This window comes from Athalia rosae, chromosome 5 (genome assembly GCF_917208135.1).
Source record: "Athalia rosae chromosome 5, iyAthRosa1.1, whole genome shotgun sequence".
In the NCBI taxonomy this organism is placed as follows: Eukaryota; Metazoa; Arthropoda; class Insecta; order Hymenoptera; family Athaliidae; genus Athalia; species Athalia rosae.
In genome coordinates, this window is record NC_064030.1 from 5,079,966 (window position 1) to 5,100,441 (window position 20,476).

The following is a 20,476-nucleotide window of genomic DNA, read 5'->3' on the forward strand; positions in this document are numbered from 1 at the left end:
GGACTTTAATTCGTGTCGGCACACGTCCATTTCTTCGATAAATTAATTGAAACCGGCACGATAAAAACGCCCCGAAAGTATCACATAGTATTTTTTTATAATACTATTAATTGTTTTACACACCATTTACATAATTTGTATACTGTTTACTCATGATTAATTTACAATAATTTAAAATCCCCATTCAACATCGCTCATTTTTTAAACTCTGTAAAGCACCCCGCACACTCACACTAACTGTTCGTCCTTTATAACAAATATAGCAGAACTTACGTCTTACTCTCGCTCATTCGTGTCCTGAGAGAAAATTGCCAAAAGTTTCTCACGTGCAATACTGCAAACTCTTCATTGTTCGCGGTTCCTAGTATTACTTTTGGCAGTATTCTTTTAAAGGTACAGAAAATTCATTAATTCCTTACCTCTATTAAAATTTTCACCTGTCGCAGAAAGATCAGCCAAAATCATGGCTCTAGCATTTTGGATCCAGGACATCGTCAAACGGCAATGTTTGTTTAAGGAGAGTTGTTGTGTAATGGATCTTTCTCTAGTGGAACGAAAGAACCATCTCGCATTTGGGATCAAAATTCAAGAACTGGGTTGTAGATATTAAATCAATGCGGCCAACTAGTATTAAAATATGTTTCTTTACTTCATGAGCACGTATTACATAATTATATAGAAATATATTTATATAAGTATACTAATATTATCTAACTAAATATTACTATTATTAAAAAATTGTCAATTGAAGAAATTTAGAGATTCTAGTCGTGTGACAAAATGATTGCTAATCGATATTTTGTATCAGCGAATATTTCTATGCTTCGGTTGCACAAGATGTTTGATGATAGTAGGCAGATGTCTCAATTTATCCCTGATGGCGGAAGGCACTTCCGAATTTTGCTGATAATTTTGATTGTACCTTGTAACAACTCCTTTTGAACTTTCGTAGGTTAGTCCACCTCCCATACTCTGCGGGCTCACCTAAATTCCCAAAGATAATGTAGTGCGATAAATCACGAGCTTTGCGATAGATGAATCCTAAAAAGTACTTACGGTAAGCATCGAACCATCTCCGTAGTCTACTCTAACGTCACCCGTGGAAAGTTGGGTGGCCACGCCAACTCCCGGGATCGTTATTTTATTATTAGTTAGATTTGTCGAAACGCACACGGAATTGGATCTCCGTGAACGAGATGCTACAGTTGAAACAACAGAACAACTGGCATTGAATGACGGCATCTGAAACGAGTAGCCCGTGTTAGAATAACATACATACATATACTGTACCAAACATCAGAGATTAATGTATGATCTTGACCTTGACCATCTTGATGGTGATTATTATGAAATAGTTTACTCACAATAGGTGGGCTGGTTACACCATGTGAAATATTTTCTTTTCCTCTTAAGCAGAGTGCGTCGTTTGTAGCCGGAGTTGGCCGGCGTCCAATAATTGCTGGAAAACATGAATGACCTGTGGCTGTTTCTAAAGATGCTAGAGTCGATTCTAGAAGCAAACAGCGCTGATAACACTGCAGGTAATGCTCATGCAGATCTTCTAGCCTCGAGGGGAGCTCATCCTCCGAATACGCTTGAGCTCCAGGTTCTTCAACTACTTTGACCGCTCCCTCGGTACGGGTTATCTGGTAATTTAACCGAAATGAGCAATAGTTTATCGCGTATAATCTGTGCTAATAGTGATATTCACCTTAGCCCCGTTATAAAAGTGAACTTCAAAATCTGGGTGAGGACCATTTTCCATGAAGAGGCATTTCGCGCTTGTTGAGTAAAGAGTTAATTTTGGTGTTTTGGCCCGAACAAGCCCCACAAATCGTGCTGCATAGACGTACTTCCGATGATGACGTTGCGGTAAACTCTCGTATGAGTGAATGCTATCTGCTCCCCTTGGCGGCAACGGCGGAGGTTCATTACCGACAGTAGTACCCTCGCTAGCTTTATAAAGAATGATCCTTAAACCATCCCCTGATATACGACACACCTCATTCACTTTTTCCTTCATCATGAAATGTAAAGAAGAGATGCGAGATTAATTTATGTTCAAACTCCTGTGATAAGATCAATGCCAAGATCATTGGTTTTATAGTCGAACAAACCTTGCCGTTTCGTCTTTTAATGAATTCTATGCAAATTTCCCCATTTTCCAGTATTGTCAGAACCGCGCTTTTAGTTCGATGTCTAGTGGCTTGAAGCCTAATTGAATTCAATGGTGGCACAGCCAACTTGCTATTCCCTTCTTCCTCTCCCTCAGTTTGTTTTTTATCCCGATTTTTTTTATGTTGCCTATCCACTTTTTGATTGTCTTCTCCCCACTGCCCTTCATAATTGCTTTGTTGTTCAGACAATGAGAACACTCGGCTTTGCGGTGGTTGAGGTATACCAGTTAACACGGAATTATTGGTCTGAGTATAACCATCAGGATGCACTCGAGGAGATGGCTGAATATCAGTAATGTAATCATAATATGGTTCGCTCCTCGCAGTAGGTGTTGGCGTAGAACATGGCCCCAAACTACCCGGAAAACTGGGCAGCCTTTCCTCTGATCTAGAACGTATGCGCGGGTGACTGCAAGAAGACATTGTTCGTCCAACTCCGGAATCACTACCTTCGACTCCGGACAATCCTCTGGGCATGTTTCCTTTGTCCTGAGAATGATGTATGGCCAGAAATATCTGAATATGTACCGATTTCTTGTTAAGTACACATCATGATCGGTGGTACTACTGACCTTGTTATGATAGCCTCTGTCACGAAGAGCCAAAAACGGATGCTTTAGTATCTCCCTCAACCGAATTCTGTCTCTTGGATTTTTTTTTAGTAAACGATTTATTAAATCTTTAGCATTTTCGGATATATTTGACGGAAATGCATAGTCAGCCATTACAACACGTGTCAATGTACTTTTCACGGCATCTGTATCAAATGGTGGTTTTCCAACCAATAAAGTGTAAAGCATGCAGCCGAGACCCCATACATCTGCTTCTAGCCCATGAGAAGATCGCGTGGCGACCTATTATCAAACAACAAAAAATAAGTTATCGCCTTATTGTATGTATCCAAGAGATTTATTGCCTACCTCTGGGGAAATGTAATTTGGTGTTCCACACATGGTCAAGTGCTTCTCATCTGGCCGTGTTAATTGAGTCGCCAATCCAAAGTCTGCTATTTTCTAGTGAGGAATTATTAATGACTGATTTTAAAGACAAGTTTCTCTAGCATGAGTCCCATTTATTAATCAATACAATCAAGAGTTACTAGTTACACTCACCACCTGCATATCTCTGGTTAATAGCAGATTGGAAAGGGACATGTCTCTATGGAGTATTTGATGGGAATGCAAATAAAGCAAACCTTGAACAACTTGGCTCAATATGCGACTAGCTGTTTAGTAAAAAATAACGATTATTAATTGATCAACTGTATTTTGAAATGCTTTGAACAACTTCAATCCGTCTACTAACCGTGTTCTTCTGAAAGGGCTCGAGATCGCTGTAACTTAAGGAATCGCTGAAGTTCTCCATTGTGGCAGAGTTCTAACACAAGGTAGACGTAATTGGCATCTTCAAAAAATGTGTATAATTCAAGAACAGCCGGATGTTTGAGGCGTGAGTGGATAGCCACTTCTTGGCGGACCCTTCCAACCATATTCGCAGCCTGCATTAACTTTTTGTCGATCTATAGGTTGAGTATAGTTTCAGAACAATATTGAGTGATAATGGTATTAATTAAAACAAGACAACTAAAATTTAAATGTCTAAATGAGTAGTAAGGAATTCGGCAATGATACTTACCATTTTTATGGCTACTTCCATCCCACTGCGTAGACATTTTGCCCTATACACGCTGGCGAAACCTCCTTTCCCTAATACGTTTAATACTTCGTAGTCCTATATAATGAAAAATGAACGGTTTAAAATTTATTACTTACGGAATGATTGTTATTGGTATTTCATAACTGATAGAGGTAATTCAAAATTGTAACCTCTATCTGTTCGCCGAATCCTCCAGACAAGGGCGGCATTCCGCTTAAACATATGTCACTTAATTTTATCAAAGATTACGAAATTACTGATTTATTTCTGATGAGAAGGAATCTTTTCACTCATTGTACACGGTCAAAATCAACTTTGCATCTTCGTGTGGAAGATACGTAAACAACTATGGTGAACAATCGCCACTACCCCGCCATACCTGACAACGCATTCTAGATCTAACGCAACATCATGCTTCGGGGAGCGTCCGTAGAATGCACTGCATTTGAGCGGCAAAAGTTCAAAGATTCAATTTCTGGCGAAACTGATTATTTGATCGTTGACTGAAAATATAAGTATGCCAACGCGTTGACTGATTCTTCAGTTCATTCTGACTTCAGGAGTCTGATCCGTCGAGTAAATTCAAATAATTCTCGAATTCATTGGGTTCGTCTCAATATTTTCGCTTCCTTGGCCAGTAACTGAGTAATAACTGGATCATTGCGGTAGATAGATTGATTTAGTAAGCAAATTCAGTTTCTTGGTTTCAAAATATGTGAATTTTTGCTATCAAATTCTACAGAAAAAATTGGTTGATTTTTATCCCCGATATTGAGAAAAATCAAAGGCTATAGGCTCGGCGTTTTTCTGGGGCAAATAATGCAGTGTTTTCAGAATCAATTGCGAAGCGTTTCTTATAAGCGTGAAGTCGTTAGTTTTCCTATGTATTTTTGCGCAAGAAACACAAATTCATCCCTTATATCGAGGTAGAAATAAATCCCATTGAGATATCCTTGAAATTTTTTACTTTTCAGAGCGATGGATTGGAGATAACTCGAACAGTTTTATACATGAATTGGTTTGGCTTTTCGATTCGAAATCTTGACATCAAGATACGTGGGCTCAACATAGAGAACTCTTGAAGAAAAAAGATTGGATACCTGTCCAAATTTTCAGAAAAATCTAAGGTTTCAGGCTTAGCGGTGTTTTGAGGTAAAAAATGAAGTGTTTGCAGAATTTATTTCAGGACGTTTTTCCTATTTCCATCTACTTTTGCGTAAGAAACACGACTATACCGTTTGAGTTAACTTAAGGATGAATCCATCGAGATATCTCCATTTCTTCGGCACCAAGTAGCAGAGTTGGTGATAACGTGATACTTCTGCGATTCGCTTTATTCCTAATTATTAACGTAGTTTTCGTTTTTCGAAGGAAATTGGTAGATGATGGAGAATGCAGGCAACCAGATGATAACTTGATTATACGGCAACGAAGTATGATTGAATACACATGATTGCATGAATTCAGGCCCGCAAAAAAACTAGCTGATAGCTTGATCTTAGGGCAAACGAGTAGGAATTATTACACATGATTGAATGCATGCACATGATGAGGCACATGGGGTCTCGGACCGCCTCCTCGGGTTTCCTGTGCTCCTGATACAAATTTCCACTTTTGGGCAAACTTTCTAGAGCTCTACATTATCAGTTTTAAAATTCACTATAGTCTTTGGTATTTTTCATCCAGAAAAATGTGTGAAGACTAAAGTCTTTGCTGTTTTTCACCAGGAAAAATGTGCAAAGACTATGGTCTTTGGTATTTTTCACCCCAAAAAATGTGCAAAGACTATAGTCTTTGGTGTTTTTCACTCCGAAAGATGTGCAAAGACTAGAGTCTTTGGTGTTTTTCACTCCGAAAAATGTGCAAAGACTATAGTCTTTGGTGTTTTTCACCCCAAAAAATGTGCAAAGACTATAGTCTTTGGTGTTTTTCATTCAGAAAAATGTGCAAAGACTATAGTCTTTGGTGTTTTTCATTCAGAATAATGTGCAAAGACTATAGTCTTTGGTGTTTTTCATTCAGAAAAATGTGCAAAGACTATAGTCTTTGGTGTTTTTCGCGTCCAAAAATGTGCAAAGACTATAGTCTTTGCTGTTTTTCACGCCAAAAAATGTGCAAAGACTATAGTCTTTGCTGTTTTTCACGCCAAAAAATGTGCAATGACTATAGTCTTTGGTGTTTTTCACCAGGAAAAATGTGCAAAGACTATAGTCTTTGGTGTTTTTCACCCCGAAAAATGTGCAAAGACTATAGTCTTTGATGTTTTTCATTCAGAAAAATGTGCAAAGACTATAGTCTTTGGTGTTTTTCGCGTTCAAAAATGTGCAAGGACTATATTTCGAAACAGTCAATTGTGGACGTACAATTCGGTATTCGATCATTGCAGCGTCTCGTACGTAGATCCTTTTTCGAGGCAACGGCAGTATGGCCTTAGCAGCCGAAGCGACGTGGTCGTCAGGAGCGACATCGATGGTAGCGCGTACATCCTTTAAGAAGAGAAAGAAGAAGCTAGCGAGAAGAGAGAGACATCGATATATTTGGGTAAGGATTAGCAACGGATTAGTACGCGGTTACTGCTGCGCCATATATTTTGTTGACTATGAGTCCAGAGTCCAGTTTTGATTGAGCAGTCACTCGGGAAGTAGTGTTCCGTTCGATCTACATATTTTAAAAAATTGCTTGACAATCGGTAGCTACTGTAAGACCTATATCACGGTTCAACTTTCGACTACAACTATGAGGTAAGAAATGATTGTTATCGTGTATTCGTTGACTTGTAATGAGATCAGAAGTGGTCTGTCTGATTTGCATCTCTGGAGTCAGAATGCATTCAATGAGCGTACTAGAACTGACATTCTATAAAACTTATCTTTTTGCCTCAAATAAACGCCAAGCCTTAAATATTTCTCAAAATTTAAGATCAGAATTAGGACTTTTTTCAAAGAGTTTTTCGAAAAATCGAAGAGTTTATGGGTGTGAAGAGTTCAGAATCGAGGATATCTCTATGAGATTTATTGCTAGCATTCATTCAGTTAGTTATCTATTTATTTATTTATCGAATTATAAATTCATGTCTGATGCCTATCTACTCTCATTGTCAATGTGAAGCAATCGTTGCGTCTATGATTGCAGACTGTTTGAGTAATCAAACAATTATTGGTTAACAATAGTATTTTGAACGAGTAAAGGAACAATTAGTATACCGGAAGCCTCTTTTAATATCCATTCAATCGAATAAATAAATGATTAACTGAATTAATTAATCGAATTAATTATACGATAAACTGGCGATAACTCGGTCAATTTTAAAGGTAGATCGTTTTTACTTTCAAATGTGGATTCCTGAGATCGAAATACATAGGCATAGCACAGGAAACTCCATAGAAAAAATTATTGAATTTTGTCTCAAATTTTGAGAAAATCCTAAGGCTATAGGCTTACCATTTTTTTGGGTCAAAATGTGAAGTATTTCTAAAATCAATTGCAGGACACTTTTCTTGTGTATTTTTGCACGAGGAATACGAATACGTCGATTGAATTGAGTTAGAAATAAATCCCGTCGAGATATCCTCGATTTTTCACATTTTTGACCGATAAACTGGCGATAACTCGGTCAATTTTAAAGGTAGATCGTTTTTACTTTCAAATGTGGATTCCTGAGATCGAAATACATAGGCATAGCACAGGAAACTCCATAGAAAAAATTATTGAATTTTGTCTCAAATTTTGAGAAAATCCTAAGGCTATAGGCTTACCATTTTTTTGGGTCAAAATGTGAAGTATTTCTAAAATCAATTGCAGGACACTTTTCTTGTGTATTTTTGCACGAGGAATACGAATACGTCGATTGAATTGAGTTAGAAATAAATCCCGTCGAGATATCCTCGATTTTTCACATTTTTGACCGATAAACTGGCGATAACTCGGTCAATTTTAAAGATAGATCGTTTTCACTTTCAAATTTGGATTCCTGAGATCGAAATACATAGGAATAGCATAGGAAACTCCATAAAAAAAATTATTGAATTTTGTCTCAAATTTTGAGAAAATCCTAAGGCTATAGGCTTACCATTTTTTTGGGTCAAAATGTGAAGTATTTCTAAAATCAATTGCAGGACACTTTTCTTGTGTATTTTTGCACGAGGAATACGAATACGTCGATTGAATTGAGTTAGAAATAAATCCCGTCGAGATATCCTCGATTTTTCACATTTTTGACCGATAAACTGGCGATAACTCGGTCAATTTTAAAGGTAGATCGTTTTCACTTTCAAATTTGGATTCCTGAGATCGAAATACATAGGAATAGCATAGGAAACTCCATAAAAAAAATTATTGAATTTTGTCTCAAATTTTGAGAAAATCCTAAGGCTATAGGCTTACCATTTTTTTGGGTCAAAATGTGAAGTATTTCTAAAATCAATTGCAGGACACTTTTCTTGTGTATTTTTGCACGAGGAATACGAATACGTCGATTAAATTGAGTTAGAAATAAATCCCGTCGAGATATCCTCGATTTTTCACATTTTTGACCGATAAACTGGCGATAACTCGGTCAATTTTAAAGGTAGATCGTTTTTACTTTCAAATGTGGATTCCTGAGATCGAAATACATAGGCATAGCACAGGAAACTCCATAGAAAAAATTATTGAATTTTGTCTCAAATTTTGAGAAAATCCTAAGGCTATAGGCTTACCATTTTTTTGGGTCAAAATGTGAAGTATTTCTAAAATCAATTGCAGGACACTTTTCTTGTGTATTTTTGCACGAGGAATACGAATACGTCGATTGAATTGAGTTAGAAATAAATCCCGTCGAGATATCCTCGATTTTTCACATTTTTGACCGATAAACTGGCGATAACTCGGTCAATTTTAAAGATAGATCGTTTTCACTTTCCAATTTGGATTCCTGAGATCGAAATACATAGGAATAGCATAGGAAACTCCATAAAAAAAATTATTGAATTTTGTCTCAAATTTTGAGAAAATCCTAAGGCTATAGGCTTACCATTTTTTTGGGTCAAAATGTGAAGTATTTCTAAAATCAATTGCAGGACACTTTTCTTGTGTATTTTTGCACGAGGAATACGAATACGTCGATTGAATTGAGTTAGAAATAAATCCCGTCGAGATATCCTCGATTTTTCACATTTTTGACCGATAAACTGGCGATAACTCGGTCAATTTTAAAGGTAGATCGTTTTTACTTTCAAATGTGGATTCCTGAGATCGAAATACATAGGCATAGCACAGGAAACTCCATAGAAAAAATTATTGAATTTTGTCTCAAATTTTGAGAAAATCCTAAGGCTATAGGCTTACCATTTTTTTGGGTCAAAATGTGAAGTATTTCTAAAATCAATTGCAGGACACTTTTCTTGTGTATTTTTGCACGAGGAATACGAATACGTCGATTGAATTGAGTTAGAAATAAATCCCGTCGAGATATCCTCGATTTTTCACATTTTTGACCGATAAACTGGCGATAACTCGGTCAATTTTAAAGGTAGATCGTTTTTACTTTCAAATGTGGATTCCTGAGATCGAAATACATAGGCATAGCACAGGAAACTCCATAGAAAAAATTATTGAATTTTGTCTCAAATTTTGAGAAAATCCTAAGGCTATAGGCTTACCATTTTTTTGGGTCAAAATGTGAAGTATTTCTAAAATCAATTGCAGGACACTTTTCTTGTGTATTTTTGCACGAGGAATACGAATACGTCGATTGAATTGAGTTAGAAATAAATCCCGTCGAGATATCCTCGATTTTTCACATTTTTGACCGATAAACTGGCGATAACTCGGTCAATTTTAAAGATAGATCGTTTTCACTTTCAAATTTGGATTCCTGAGATCGAAATACATAGGAATAGCATAGGAAACTCCATAAAAAAATTATTGAATTTTTTCTCAAATTTTGAGAAAATCCTAAGGCTATAGGCTTACCGTTTTTTTGAGGTGAGAAAGATTATTCATATACTGGAATCTCGGGAATCTGGATCTGGTGTCCAAATTTACTCGTATACAGAATGGAAGAAGTTGGCGCCGTAACTTTATACTAGGAATATTCTTTGTCGTTGAAATTTCGAACAATTAGGTATAATTAATCACACGTTAATGAACTCTCGTATCAGTACTCATTACATCATGATGTTCTCAAGTGCGGGATAGTGGTCCTCGCGTTCAAACACTATAATTTGTCTATCCATAGGATTTGGGAATTTATCAAAGGTTCAGAAATAATCTTCGCCGTTATATCGTGAACAAATTTATTAATAAATCTTAGGTTTAGGTTTACAATTCTACTTTATTTCATGTATGACATTTTTTTCAGGCTTTCAATCAGTCATCACTGTGCCTAGTTCATCGCAGTACTTATTCAACTTCCAACCACGAAGGGCAGGCGTTGCATGGCATTACACAATTCGTTTACAGGTATGTCATAACTATCAGTATGATATAAGTTAGAGTACATTATAAAAATATATTCAATGTAATATTGTATTATAATATCACATTGGCAGTAATATATTAACAAATAATATAATATAACATTAAACTAATATATTGACATAGAATATCATATTGGTAATAACATATTCTTATATTACGTCATTATTAATGCACTTTTCGTATATTTCAGGTACTCCGAGATGCTGTCGCTGCAGTTATGACCCCCTGGACTTCCCCTGTTCATCAGGGGGAGTCCAGGGACCCGTCCCCTGGGACTGCGCGGCCTCCCACCGCCCCCGGGGTCCCAGGGGACCCAGTCCCCGAGGACTTGTCTCCGGGGATTCGGTATCCCCGCTGGAGGGGATGCCATATCCCGAGGGACATGTCCTCGGGACTGGTCTTCGGGGACGCAAGTTCCCCCAGGGACACGTCCCCGGAGATGCGGTATCCCCGCTGGAGGGGATGCCGTGTCTTTGGGGGCGTGGCCTTGGGGGAATAAGCGTCCTCGAAAATCCCGGGAAAAGGAGGTCCCAAGCGGACACTTTGTTTTTCGTTTCTCTAGAGAAATCAAGAAAACGAGTGACCGCTTGGGACCTCCTTTTCCCGGGATTTTCGAGGACGCTTATTCCCCCAAGGCCACGCCCCCAAAGACACGGCATCCCCTCCAGCGGGGATACCGCATCTCCGGGGACGTGTCCCTGGGGGAACTTGCGTCCCCGAAGACCAGTCCCGAGGACATGTCCCTCGGGATATGGCATCCCCTCCAGCGGGGATACCGAATCCCCGGAGACAAGTCCTCGGGGACTGGGTCCCCTGGGACCCCGGGGGCGGTGGGAGGCCGCGCAGTCCCAGGGGACGGGTCCCTGGACTCCCCCTGATGAACAGGGGAAGTCCAGGGGGTCATAACTGCGACGTTGGAAGATATGCGACCTGTAACATAAATAAGAAATATACAATTAATCAACTGATTACATAACTTACCTAATGTATGACTTATTTTATGATCAGCATATAAGTATAAGACGTTTGAATTATAATAAATTGTACCAAGTTGTATGATAATAAATTATTGTCTTGCCTTATTGGCTTGTCTGATGAATTTTATTATGGGGGTGTATGAATCTACCGAGTCTATTGGGTAATGCTGGGTGATCTGATTTTATGAGGAGGATTTTGAAAATATTTTCCAAGGGGTTGCAATTCATATACTCAGACTTTGAACGTTGGATTGTACTAGGGACTCTCGAAAGGAATAAATTAAATGAAACATACCTCCGCAAAAAAAGGAGTTTTACGTCTCGTGTGTTGCAGATCCATCTCTACCGGAACGGGATGGAGAGGAGTTGATCTTTGGAGAGACTCGTTGATGTCCTGATTTGCTTGCATCGCGCAATGGTCATCTACCAGAAAGAAAGAAAAAAAATATCACATGTACAATTGAAATCACGATATAACAATCGCTTAAATTTATACTCTATTTGTATCCACGAAAAAAATCAATAAATCATCACGTATCTCATTGAGAAAAGAAATTGAGTGAATCATTGTAAAATCATCCCTACAAATTTTTCCTGGAGCTGCATCGAGTGCATTTGCAATACATTCTTCAGCGAAGCTCGTAATAACGTAATCAAACTACAATGGAAAACCGACGCTCGAGCGATTTGAAAACTATTTCATGGACGACCCGAAAAATCAGAAAAATTTTGTATAGAAAGCTGATTGAAAATAATGGCTATATCTAATTTGTATCGGTCAGATAGATCAATTGATTATCTCCGAATTCCGGAAAACAGAATGGAACGCGTAATTCAATCGAAAAGTCATCTCTCAGAATTTTAAAGGACTGTTCAGAATACCGGGCTAGTAAATTTCTAACGACTGTTTTTAGTATGAATAGTCGAGAGCAAGCGATCGAAATACATATAGAAACGTTTGCATATTCGACTAAATTCTATGTGAAGTTTTGCTCACCGTTCTTTCTCTCTCCATCGTCGCTCTGAGGAACCTGCTTTGCTTGATGTCGCTCCTGATGTCGCCGCTTCTGTCGCCGAAGCCGAACTGCCGTCGAATCCAAGACGGAAGACCTGCAACACATGTGTACTCTGTTGACCATGTACCAAATTACACGCCCCCGATCGGATATTTCATGATTGGCTGCAATTCGTTTGATTAGTATATAATATACTGCTTCGTGCCTGAACTGATGCACTTGTTAATTAATCATCATCGATCGAATAATCTTAATACGACGACTGATCAGTCGAAGATTTTTTCCCCGTGAATCGTGTAAAATATCTGAGGCCATAAGCTTGACGTTTTTTTGAGGCAAAAGGTAATTTATTCGTTCGTATCCAGGACGCTATCTCTACGTTGGAAGGCGTAACGAACACGAAGACGTCGATTAAATCGAGCTAGCAATAAATCCCATTGACATATCCTTGATGTTCACCTTTCAGATCGATAACTTGTTCAATTTTGGGAACAGAATTACCTGGCCCATTTTTCACACCCCGAAATCGCGAAGAATCGCTCAAAAAATAAGCAAACGCTATAGTCTTTCGTGTTTTTCACCCCAAAAAATTGCTGACCTTTTGGGAGCCCGAACATTCGATGGTCACGGTAAAAAAATTATGCTCACCAGTGCTTATGGAAAAATTTCCGAGTTACGGAATTCACGAAATTTCCAATGATATAGGTCTTACACTAGCTACCGATTGTCAAGCAATTTTTTAAAATATGTAGATCGAACGGAACACTACTTCCCGAGTGACTGCTCAATCAAAACTGGACTCTGGACTCATGGTCAACAAAATATATGGCGCAGCAGTAACCGCGTACTAATCCGTTGCTAATCCTTACCCAAATATATCGATGTCTCTCTCTCCTCGCTAGCTTCTTCTTTCTCTTCTTAAAGGATGTACGCGCTACCATCGATGTCGCTCCTGACGACCACGTCGCTTCGGCTGCTAAGGCCATACTGCCGTTGCCTCGAAAAAGGATCTACGTACGAGACGCTGCAATGATCGAATACCGAATTGCACGTTCACAATTGACTGTTTCGAAATATAGTCCTTGCACATTTTTGAACGCGAAAAACACCAAAGACTATAGTCTTTGCACATTTTTCGGGGCGAAAAACACCAAAGGCTATAGTCCTTGCACATTTTTCGGGGCGAAAAACACCAAAGGCTATAGTCCTTGCACATTTTTCGGGGCGAAAAACACCAAAGGCTATAGTCTTTCCACATTTTTGAACGCGAAAAACACCAAAGACTATAGTCTTCGCACATTTTTCGGGGCGAAAAACACCAAAGACTATAGTCCTTGCACATTTTTCGGGGCGAAAAACACCAAAGGCCATAGTCTTTGCACATTTTTCGGGGCGAAAAACACCGAAGGCTATAGTCCTTGCACATTTTTCGGGGCGAAAAACACCAAAGGCTATAGTCTTTCCACATTTTTGAACGCGAAAAACACCAAAGACTATAGTCTTCGCACATTTTTCGGGGCGAAAAACACCAAAGACTATAGTCCTTGCACATTTTTCGGGGCGAAAAACACCAAAGGCTATAGTCTTTGCACATTTTTCGGGGCGAAAAACACCAAAGGCTATAGTCTTTGCACATTTTTCGGGGTGAAAAACACCAAAGACTATAGTCTTTGCACATTTTTCTGAATGAAAAACACCAAAGACTATAGTCTTCGCACATTTTTGGGGGTGAAAAACACCAAAGACTATGGTCTTTGCACTTTTTTGGACGCGAAAAACACCAAAGGCTATAGTCTTTGTACATTTTTTGGGGTAAAAAACAGTAAAGACTATGAAATTCACACATTTTTCTGGATGAAAAACACCAAAGACTTTGCACATTTTTCATTGTATCGAAGCATGATTGAATGATTGCATGCAGAGCCAAGCATACAGTTAGTCCTGCAAAGCATCAGTTGCATTCCCTATCATACTAGGACTAAATAAACAGGGTTGAACGCATGCACCTGATCAGGCACCAGATTTCGGAATACCTCCTCGGTTTTCCTGTTCTCCTGATACTCATAAAATTTTTTGGCCTAAATTCTAAACTTCGAAGACGCTATTCCAGAACTCAGAATTATTCTTCTACTTCTGTACTGACGATTGTTTAAATAAATGAATACACAGGCCAGCATATCGTTAGTCCTGCAAAGAATCAGTCGCTTTCTCTATCATACTAGAAATAATCATACAGGATTGAATGTATGCACATAATGAGGCACATGGGGTCTCGGACCACCTCCTCGGGTTTCCTGTTCTCCTAATACAAATTCCTACTTTCGGGCGAACTTTGCATTCTCAGGGCCGGTTTTCTAGAGCTCTACATTATCACTTCCGGTTTGTATGGAATTATGATTGAATGATTGAATACACAAGCAGGCATATTATGAGGTCTGCAAGCAGCCAGAGAGTCTCCCTATCGTATGGCAACCGAGCATGATTCAATGCACATGACTACGTAGGATCACGCCGGCAAGCATCTAGCCATAGATAGATATATATTGTTCAATATATCTATGATCTAGCTATGATAGCTTGACTTAGGGCGAAGAAGTAGGAATATATACACATGATTGCATGTTTTGACGAAAAAGAAAGCAAATCCCATCCATTAACGTTAGAAAGTTTATTATTGCGATACGAAGGTATACGAGATACAGAGTTATCGCTTAATTGCTGGCAAGACTATAAATAAAACTATTATTTCCGAAGATATCATATATTCATATACATATTGTTATTCTTGCTATTCTGATGATTCTGAGTCCTGCTAAAGCGGCAAAAATTCATAATTAATACGATTTCCTAATTATACCATATCATTAAATGGCGTAGTTGAATTATATCAAGTAGTTATTAATAAATTAGATTCATCGCGAAACGCGCGACATGTTAGCATTACGATCTATCATACTATTGAAAAACCGATGGTTTTAAGTACTAGTACACATTCAACTCTACCATAGCGATATCAGGGGACAATATTGACAGCAGTTGTTTGTAAAGTCAGTCTTTGGTTAACTTTTCGACAGTATTGAAATATTCTTCTAAAGAGTTCACAATTAGATTTTCCTTGTCAATATTTTTATCGACAGCACACAAGTCTTGTTAACATCCAGAGTTCGTCTCTTTTTGTATCCTCGTTGGAGAATAATTGCGTTGACCAGGTGGCTGATATATAGGTCGTGTACTTCGATGCTGACTTCGTCTGTTATACCCCCTGGTTCCAGTTCCACTGCCTCCCCCACCTCTCCTGAACTCCATTCCTGCTATGTTAAAGTTTCTAAGCGTTAGCAAGCGCTCAATTCATGTCCATTGGTAAGGTCAAACTGTGGCAATTAGTCATTACTCACTGGTTATATGATTACCCTGATTGTTGCGTTGCTGCCGATTATCACTTCGCTGATCTTGTTGCTTAGGTTCTCTATTACCTTCTGGAAATATAGGTCCATCCTAAAAAAAATGAGTGCATCATTTGTTAAGAAACGTTAAAAAAAAATCGGAAAATAAAACTTTGCTTCAGTATGAATACCTCGACTGTGATTGGTATACAGTCTGCTTGCAATACTTCCTCAAAATTGTTGAAGTCTTTGAAAAGTACAACACAAGTCCTCTGGGAAACGGCTGTTACCTCGGCATTATAATACTGTCGGAAAGAAAGGTAATCAACGACTTCCCCTTAGTCAAGATGCTTTTGTTATGGATGAGTGAATAAGTATTTATCACTTCTTACCCTATTGTCCTCCCAGTACTTAGCCATGCACTTGTCCCCAGGTTGCCAAACCCAGGTTCCCTCAATTTGATCTGTCATCATTTGATTATTACAGCTGCCGCCACCTCGCTTCTGTTCGTCAAATCCACCAGTATCCCCCTTACTGTTATTTTTTCCATTAGGGGCACTAACTGAATATCTACTTTGACGATTTCGCGGATTCGGTTCCCCTGAATTTCCATTCGGATTTTGTTGATGATGGTTATCTACAGAATTATTTCTTTGGTTGGGATGCTTCGATTCGGTATTGTGCATGTTGGTATTGTGAGCATCGTAATCGTATTTTTCTCTAGACTTTGGTTCCCCTTGGTAGTGGTTTTGAGGCTTATTATTATTGTAGTTATTTCCGTGATACTGTTCATGACGATTTCTGTTAAAACCATTGTCGCTGGTAGCAATTTCTAGTCGAGGTGGAGCAAAGCCATTTTTATTTTCATTGTAGTGAGATCTTTTATTGAAGCCACCTTTGTAATTACTCTCTTGCTGATAGGAACTGTTGGGGTTTTCTAGATTCTTCTGGAACCTAGGTGGTTTTCTTTGATGAGCAGCATTCGCAGTATTATGCTGCGGGTGTTGAACTGTAGGAATAGTCGGTCTACTTGGTTTTGGCTTATTGGATGTCGCTTCTTCCGAATGCCGTGGTGCAGGTTGATAAGGTCGCCCACCACCCCGTTGGTTTCTAAAGAATTACAAATATTTATTATGGAAATAAAAAACTAAATAAAAGGTGGTTTTAGATTATCTGATGGGGCGTCAGGCTATGAGTATCGTTATCTGACTTCGTCCTGCATGAGTATATTTGTTGTCATACAAAACTTAAAGACATACATTAATGGATAATAGAACTTATTAGTTCTAAAAAAAGATTATTTACCTTCCGCCCCTTCCCACAGGATCATTACTTCTAGAATCAAATCGATCTAAGGTTCTTTTGCTAGTCTGGGTATCACTTGTCGCTTGTGGCTTCATTCCTTCTGGTAAATCAGTTTGTGTATGGAGTTTGTCTTCCAGGAAATCAAATAAGGAGACCCTGCCACTACTTGGTTTGCCCCCCTCCTCTACTTTTTTCTCAAATCGTTTTCCCTTGGGCTCTCTGACTTCTCTGGCGCTATTGGAATCCCTTTAAAATGAAAGTAATAAATGAAACAACCATATAATATCGAACAGAGTCGATGGAGTTTGAATAAGCTCACCCAGATTCTTTATTGTGTCTGTTATCGTTTCGCTGAAGACTTTTTAATGCTCGATCAACATTATTTCGGCTCAATCTTAAAGCATATTCAGCTTGTTCTATCGAAAATCCATGATCAACTATCCTCTGCACATTGTGATCTAATAACTAGTGTGGGGTAATATTTGAAAATTACTTTCCTTCATTATTGATTAGATTGATTTTGATTAGTATTAATACCTGTTTATTTCCACCACCAAATACTTTCTTGTTTCCTTGTTTCGCAGCCTCAGCTATAGCATCTTTTCTTTGTGCCTCAAATTCTGCATTCTCTTTTGATGCTTTCTCTTTCTCTGTTAGAGCTTTGAAGTTCTTATCTTGTTCATTAATTTTTACTATTTTTTTACCAAACGGAATCCAGGGTGGTGGTCCACCTTCTTCCGCTGGCCTTACTCTGGTGTGATGCGCTAATTTCTATGGAGAATATACGATAGAATATCTTCCAAACAAAATCGCTATGTGAACTGTCTTAAATAGCATTCAAAAATAAATCTACCTACTTTATTCATTTCCCACTTTTCAACAAGATTTAGAACTTTACCGCCAAGTACGGATAAAATGTGTGATGGTTTCAATAGAATAATACCATGCGTCATTGGCAAGACCCCTTTCTTCATCAATAGTTTTGTACCAGGTGGTGTGTTAATACTGCAAGTAATTTGTATTTAGCACAAATTCTTGAAAAACCATTTTCTAATAGAAACGAATCTATAATACCTCAAGTAAGATATTGGCTCAAGCTCTATAGCTTGAAAATTATTTTGCCCATCGGTTAGAGACAATTTCAACATGCGTGGAGTTGCTCGTGATTCTTCATTTCCTTTTGGCGCAGCCACATTGCGTATCTTTTGTATTTGCCAGACAACATTTCCTTGCGTTAAATCACCTTGTCCGCTACTAATTTCTCTAAGATCATACTGTAACAAATATCAGTGCTAGATCAAAAGAATTGATACTCAGAAATGAACGTGTGCTAGACTTTGTTGAGAAAGATGCAGTCCACCATTTGTGCTACATTTTGAAATACATAGAAGGTCCATACAAGTCATTTGATATATTCAACATAAAATAACATGTCATTAAAAATAATATTTTTAAAACATTACTTCTCAAGATACTCACGTCCAAGGCCTTTTTGATTATTTTCTGAGTATCTCTTGAATCACCGACGAGGTAGTAACCCTCATTTGACAGGTACCTATTAGCATTGAGAATTTCAAATAAATCGAATGGCCTATTAAAATGATAAATACATTATGGGAATCTGATAATGAAAAGATTGATCAGTTATACCATTTACAGACTCTTGTGACACTGACAGGTAAAAATGACGGAATGAAAAAATCGAACTCACCAGCCCTGTTGTCGAAGTTCATCCATTTCTGGCTGGGTCATTGAATTCACTTTAGTATTGTTAGCGTTCTAAGTAAGTTTTCTGCAAACATGTATAACATGTCAGGCTAAACACTATATTTTATTAATATTAAATAGCTCTTTATTCCAGTTAAACAACTCTAATTACATACACGTATCCAAATTGAAAAATGAAAAAGTTAACCGTGCTTTCGATACGTCCTCAGGTGCTCGCTGCACACGACTGTCGGTGCAAAACGAATGCGCGTCAGGCATTTTGTATGGCCTTTCAAGATGTTTCATGAATTGCATAAGAGATGCCACTTCTATCTAATTTTTCTTACAAGTATACTGACATATCGACGCTACATTCGAATGTTTGTTTCAAAATTACATTTAGCGTTTTCAAAAATTGAAACTTTCATTCAGCTTAATTACGTCTTAATTAGCATGAAACTGCAACTATAATGCAGCACAGTAATAATTTTACACTGCGTATGCAGATTACGATGATGACCGAAAATTCAAATAGGGCTACCCATAAGATACCAAATAGGCAGAATTGTTTTGTAGCATGTTAATCGATTATTAGCGCCATGACAAAGATATTTTTTTAGATTTATAATCAAACGTAATATGCGTGATAATAAAATATAATGAACTATGAAAAATTTCTAAAATTCTTGTGGACGAGTATAGCATATATCGGGATAATATTCTGGATATGCCGCGCGAAAATGAATTTCAGCATAATTTTACTCAGCAGAGAGTGAAGTAAATGAAGTAACATTTCATTACCACTATCTTACATTAGGTTGCGTTTCATCATAAGATCATGCGTGCATATTCTGTTAGATAATTAACTAATTTTTGGACTTCCGTATTTATCATTGCTAAAATTAAACATTTCTCCAGGGACCGTGGATAGGGTCAAGGTAGGCGAGCGGGCGTGGCTGTATTATATGTATAGATATAATAATGATGTCGAAAAATCTTTTCAGAGACACGTATGAAAATTTTTATGTGTTCGGTTGTAAGATACTTTAAGAGTCAGGTTTTGTCTAGCATTCAGTTTAAAATATGATGCACCGATCTATATTCGCAATTCGATCTGCAATCACGACACTTCTGCTTGTGTTTGTTTCAATTATGGAGTATACAGCTCTGATGAAATTTATTCTGCCCAATTTTCGATTGAAATAGATAATATTTATGGTAAACTCTCCTCGACTAGTCCAATGATGGATATATAAATAGCTGAGTTTGATAAATACATTCCTTAGCACTCTGAGCTTTTATATATATATCTCTTTTTTACTTACAAATATTAGACACACCAATGCAATTCTTGGAAATTATTCAGTCTTTGAAACTAATCACTTACGGATCAGGGATTGCAGAGCGGTCAATAATTATCGATGATGCCTTGTCGAGCAGTTTGAATTTTGTACGTTTTTTCGAACAACGGATTATATCGTTGAAGTACATACCAGTAGGCATCGTGCCCTCCCTGATGCTCCTGCACGGCAGGAGGGAGAAAGCAAAGATTCAAACAAACCGGTAGAGAATGTATTATGAGCTATACGCCCAAATAACCAACCGCCTAAATTGGGAAGCGAAGCGTAGGTCACTATACGTATCTATACAGAAACCCTCACTCAAAAGACACGCACACGCATTTACACCTGGACGATAAATCGTAATTGTATGGAAAATTCGTACAGATTTGACACAACGAATAACGCGAAACGTTACAGCGACTTTTGCTCCGAACCTGGTCCGACAAATTAATA

The 20,476-nt window shown here is 38.0% G+C and overlaps 2 protein-coding genes across 4 annotated transcripts; both read right to left on the bottom strand.

The window, feature by feature from the left end:
- Window positions 1–625: 625 nt before the first annotated feature.
- Window positions 626–4,222, bottom strand: LOC105689166 (serine/threonine-protein kinase PLK4). The gene is made up of 11 exons (XM_012405993.3): window positions 4,004–4,222; window positions 3,813–3,908; window positions 3,483–3,696; window positions 3,290–3,402; window positions 3,098–3,190; window positions 2,750–3,031; window positions 2,118–2,666; window positions 1,712–2,017; window positions 1,365–1,646; window positions 1,057–1,242; window positions 626–984 (listed from the first exon to the last, which is right to left on the bottom strand). Exons 1-11 carry the CDS (start codon window positions 4,040–4,042, stop codon window positions 805–807), a joined length of 2,340 nt encoding a protein of 779 aa, XP_012261416.2. The 5' UTR covers window positions 4,043–4,222; the 3' UTR covers window positions 626–804.
- Window positions 4,223–14,938: 10,716 nt separating this feature from the next.
- LOC105689162 (tudor domain-containing protein 3) lies at window positions 14,939–18,936 on the bottom strand. Of its 3 annotated transcripts, XM_012405985.3 has the most exons (12): window positions 18,857–18,936; window positions 18,685–18,765; window positions 18,453–18,528; window positions 18,048–18,247; window positions 17,831–17,978; window positions 17,511–17,744; window positions 17,293–17,438; window positions 16,974–17,219; window positions 16,061–16,778; window positions 15,860–15,973; window positions 15,681–15,780; window positions 14,939–15,596 (listed from the first exon to the last, which is right to left on the bottom strand). In XM_012405985.3, exons 2-12 carry the CDS (start codon window positions 18,723–18,725, stop codon window positions 15,436–15,438), a joined length of 2,184 nt encoding a protein of 727 aa, XP_012261408.2. In that variant the 5' UTR covers window positions 18,726–18,765; window positions 18,857–18,936; the 3' UTR covers window positions 14,939–15,435. The 3 variants fall into 3 exon arrangements, with proteins under 3 accessions (XP_012261408.2, XP_012261409.2, XP_048511881.1); XM_012405986.3 differs by having other exon boundaries at window positions 14,939–15,593; window positions 18,685–18,936; XM_048655924.1 differs by having other exon boundaries at window positions 18,437–18,528; window positions 18,685–18,936.
- Between the last annotated feature and the right edge of the window lie 1,540 nt (window positions 18,937–20,476).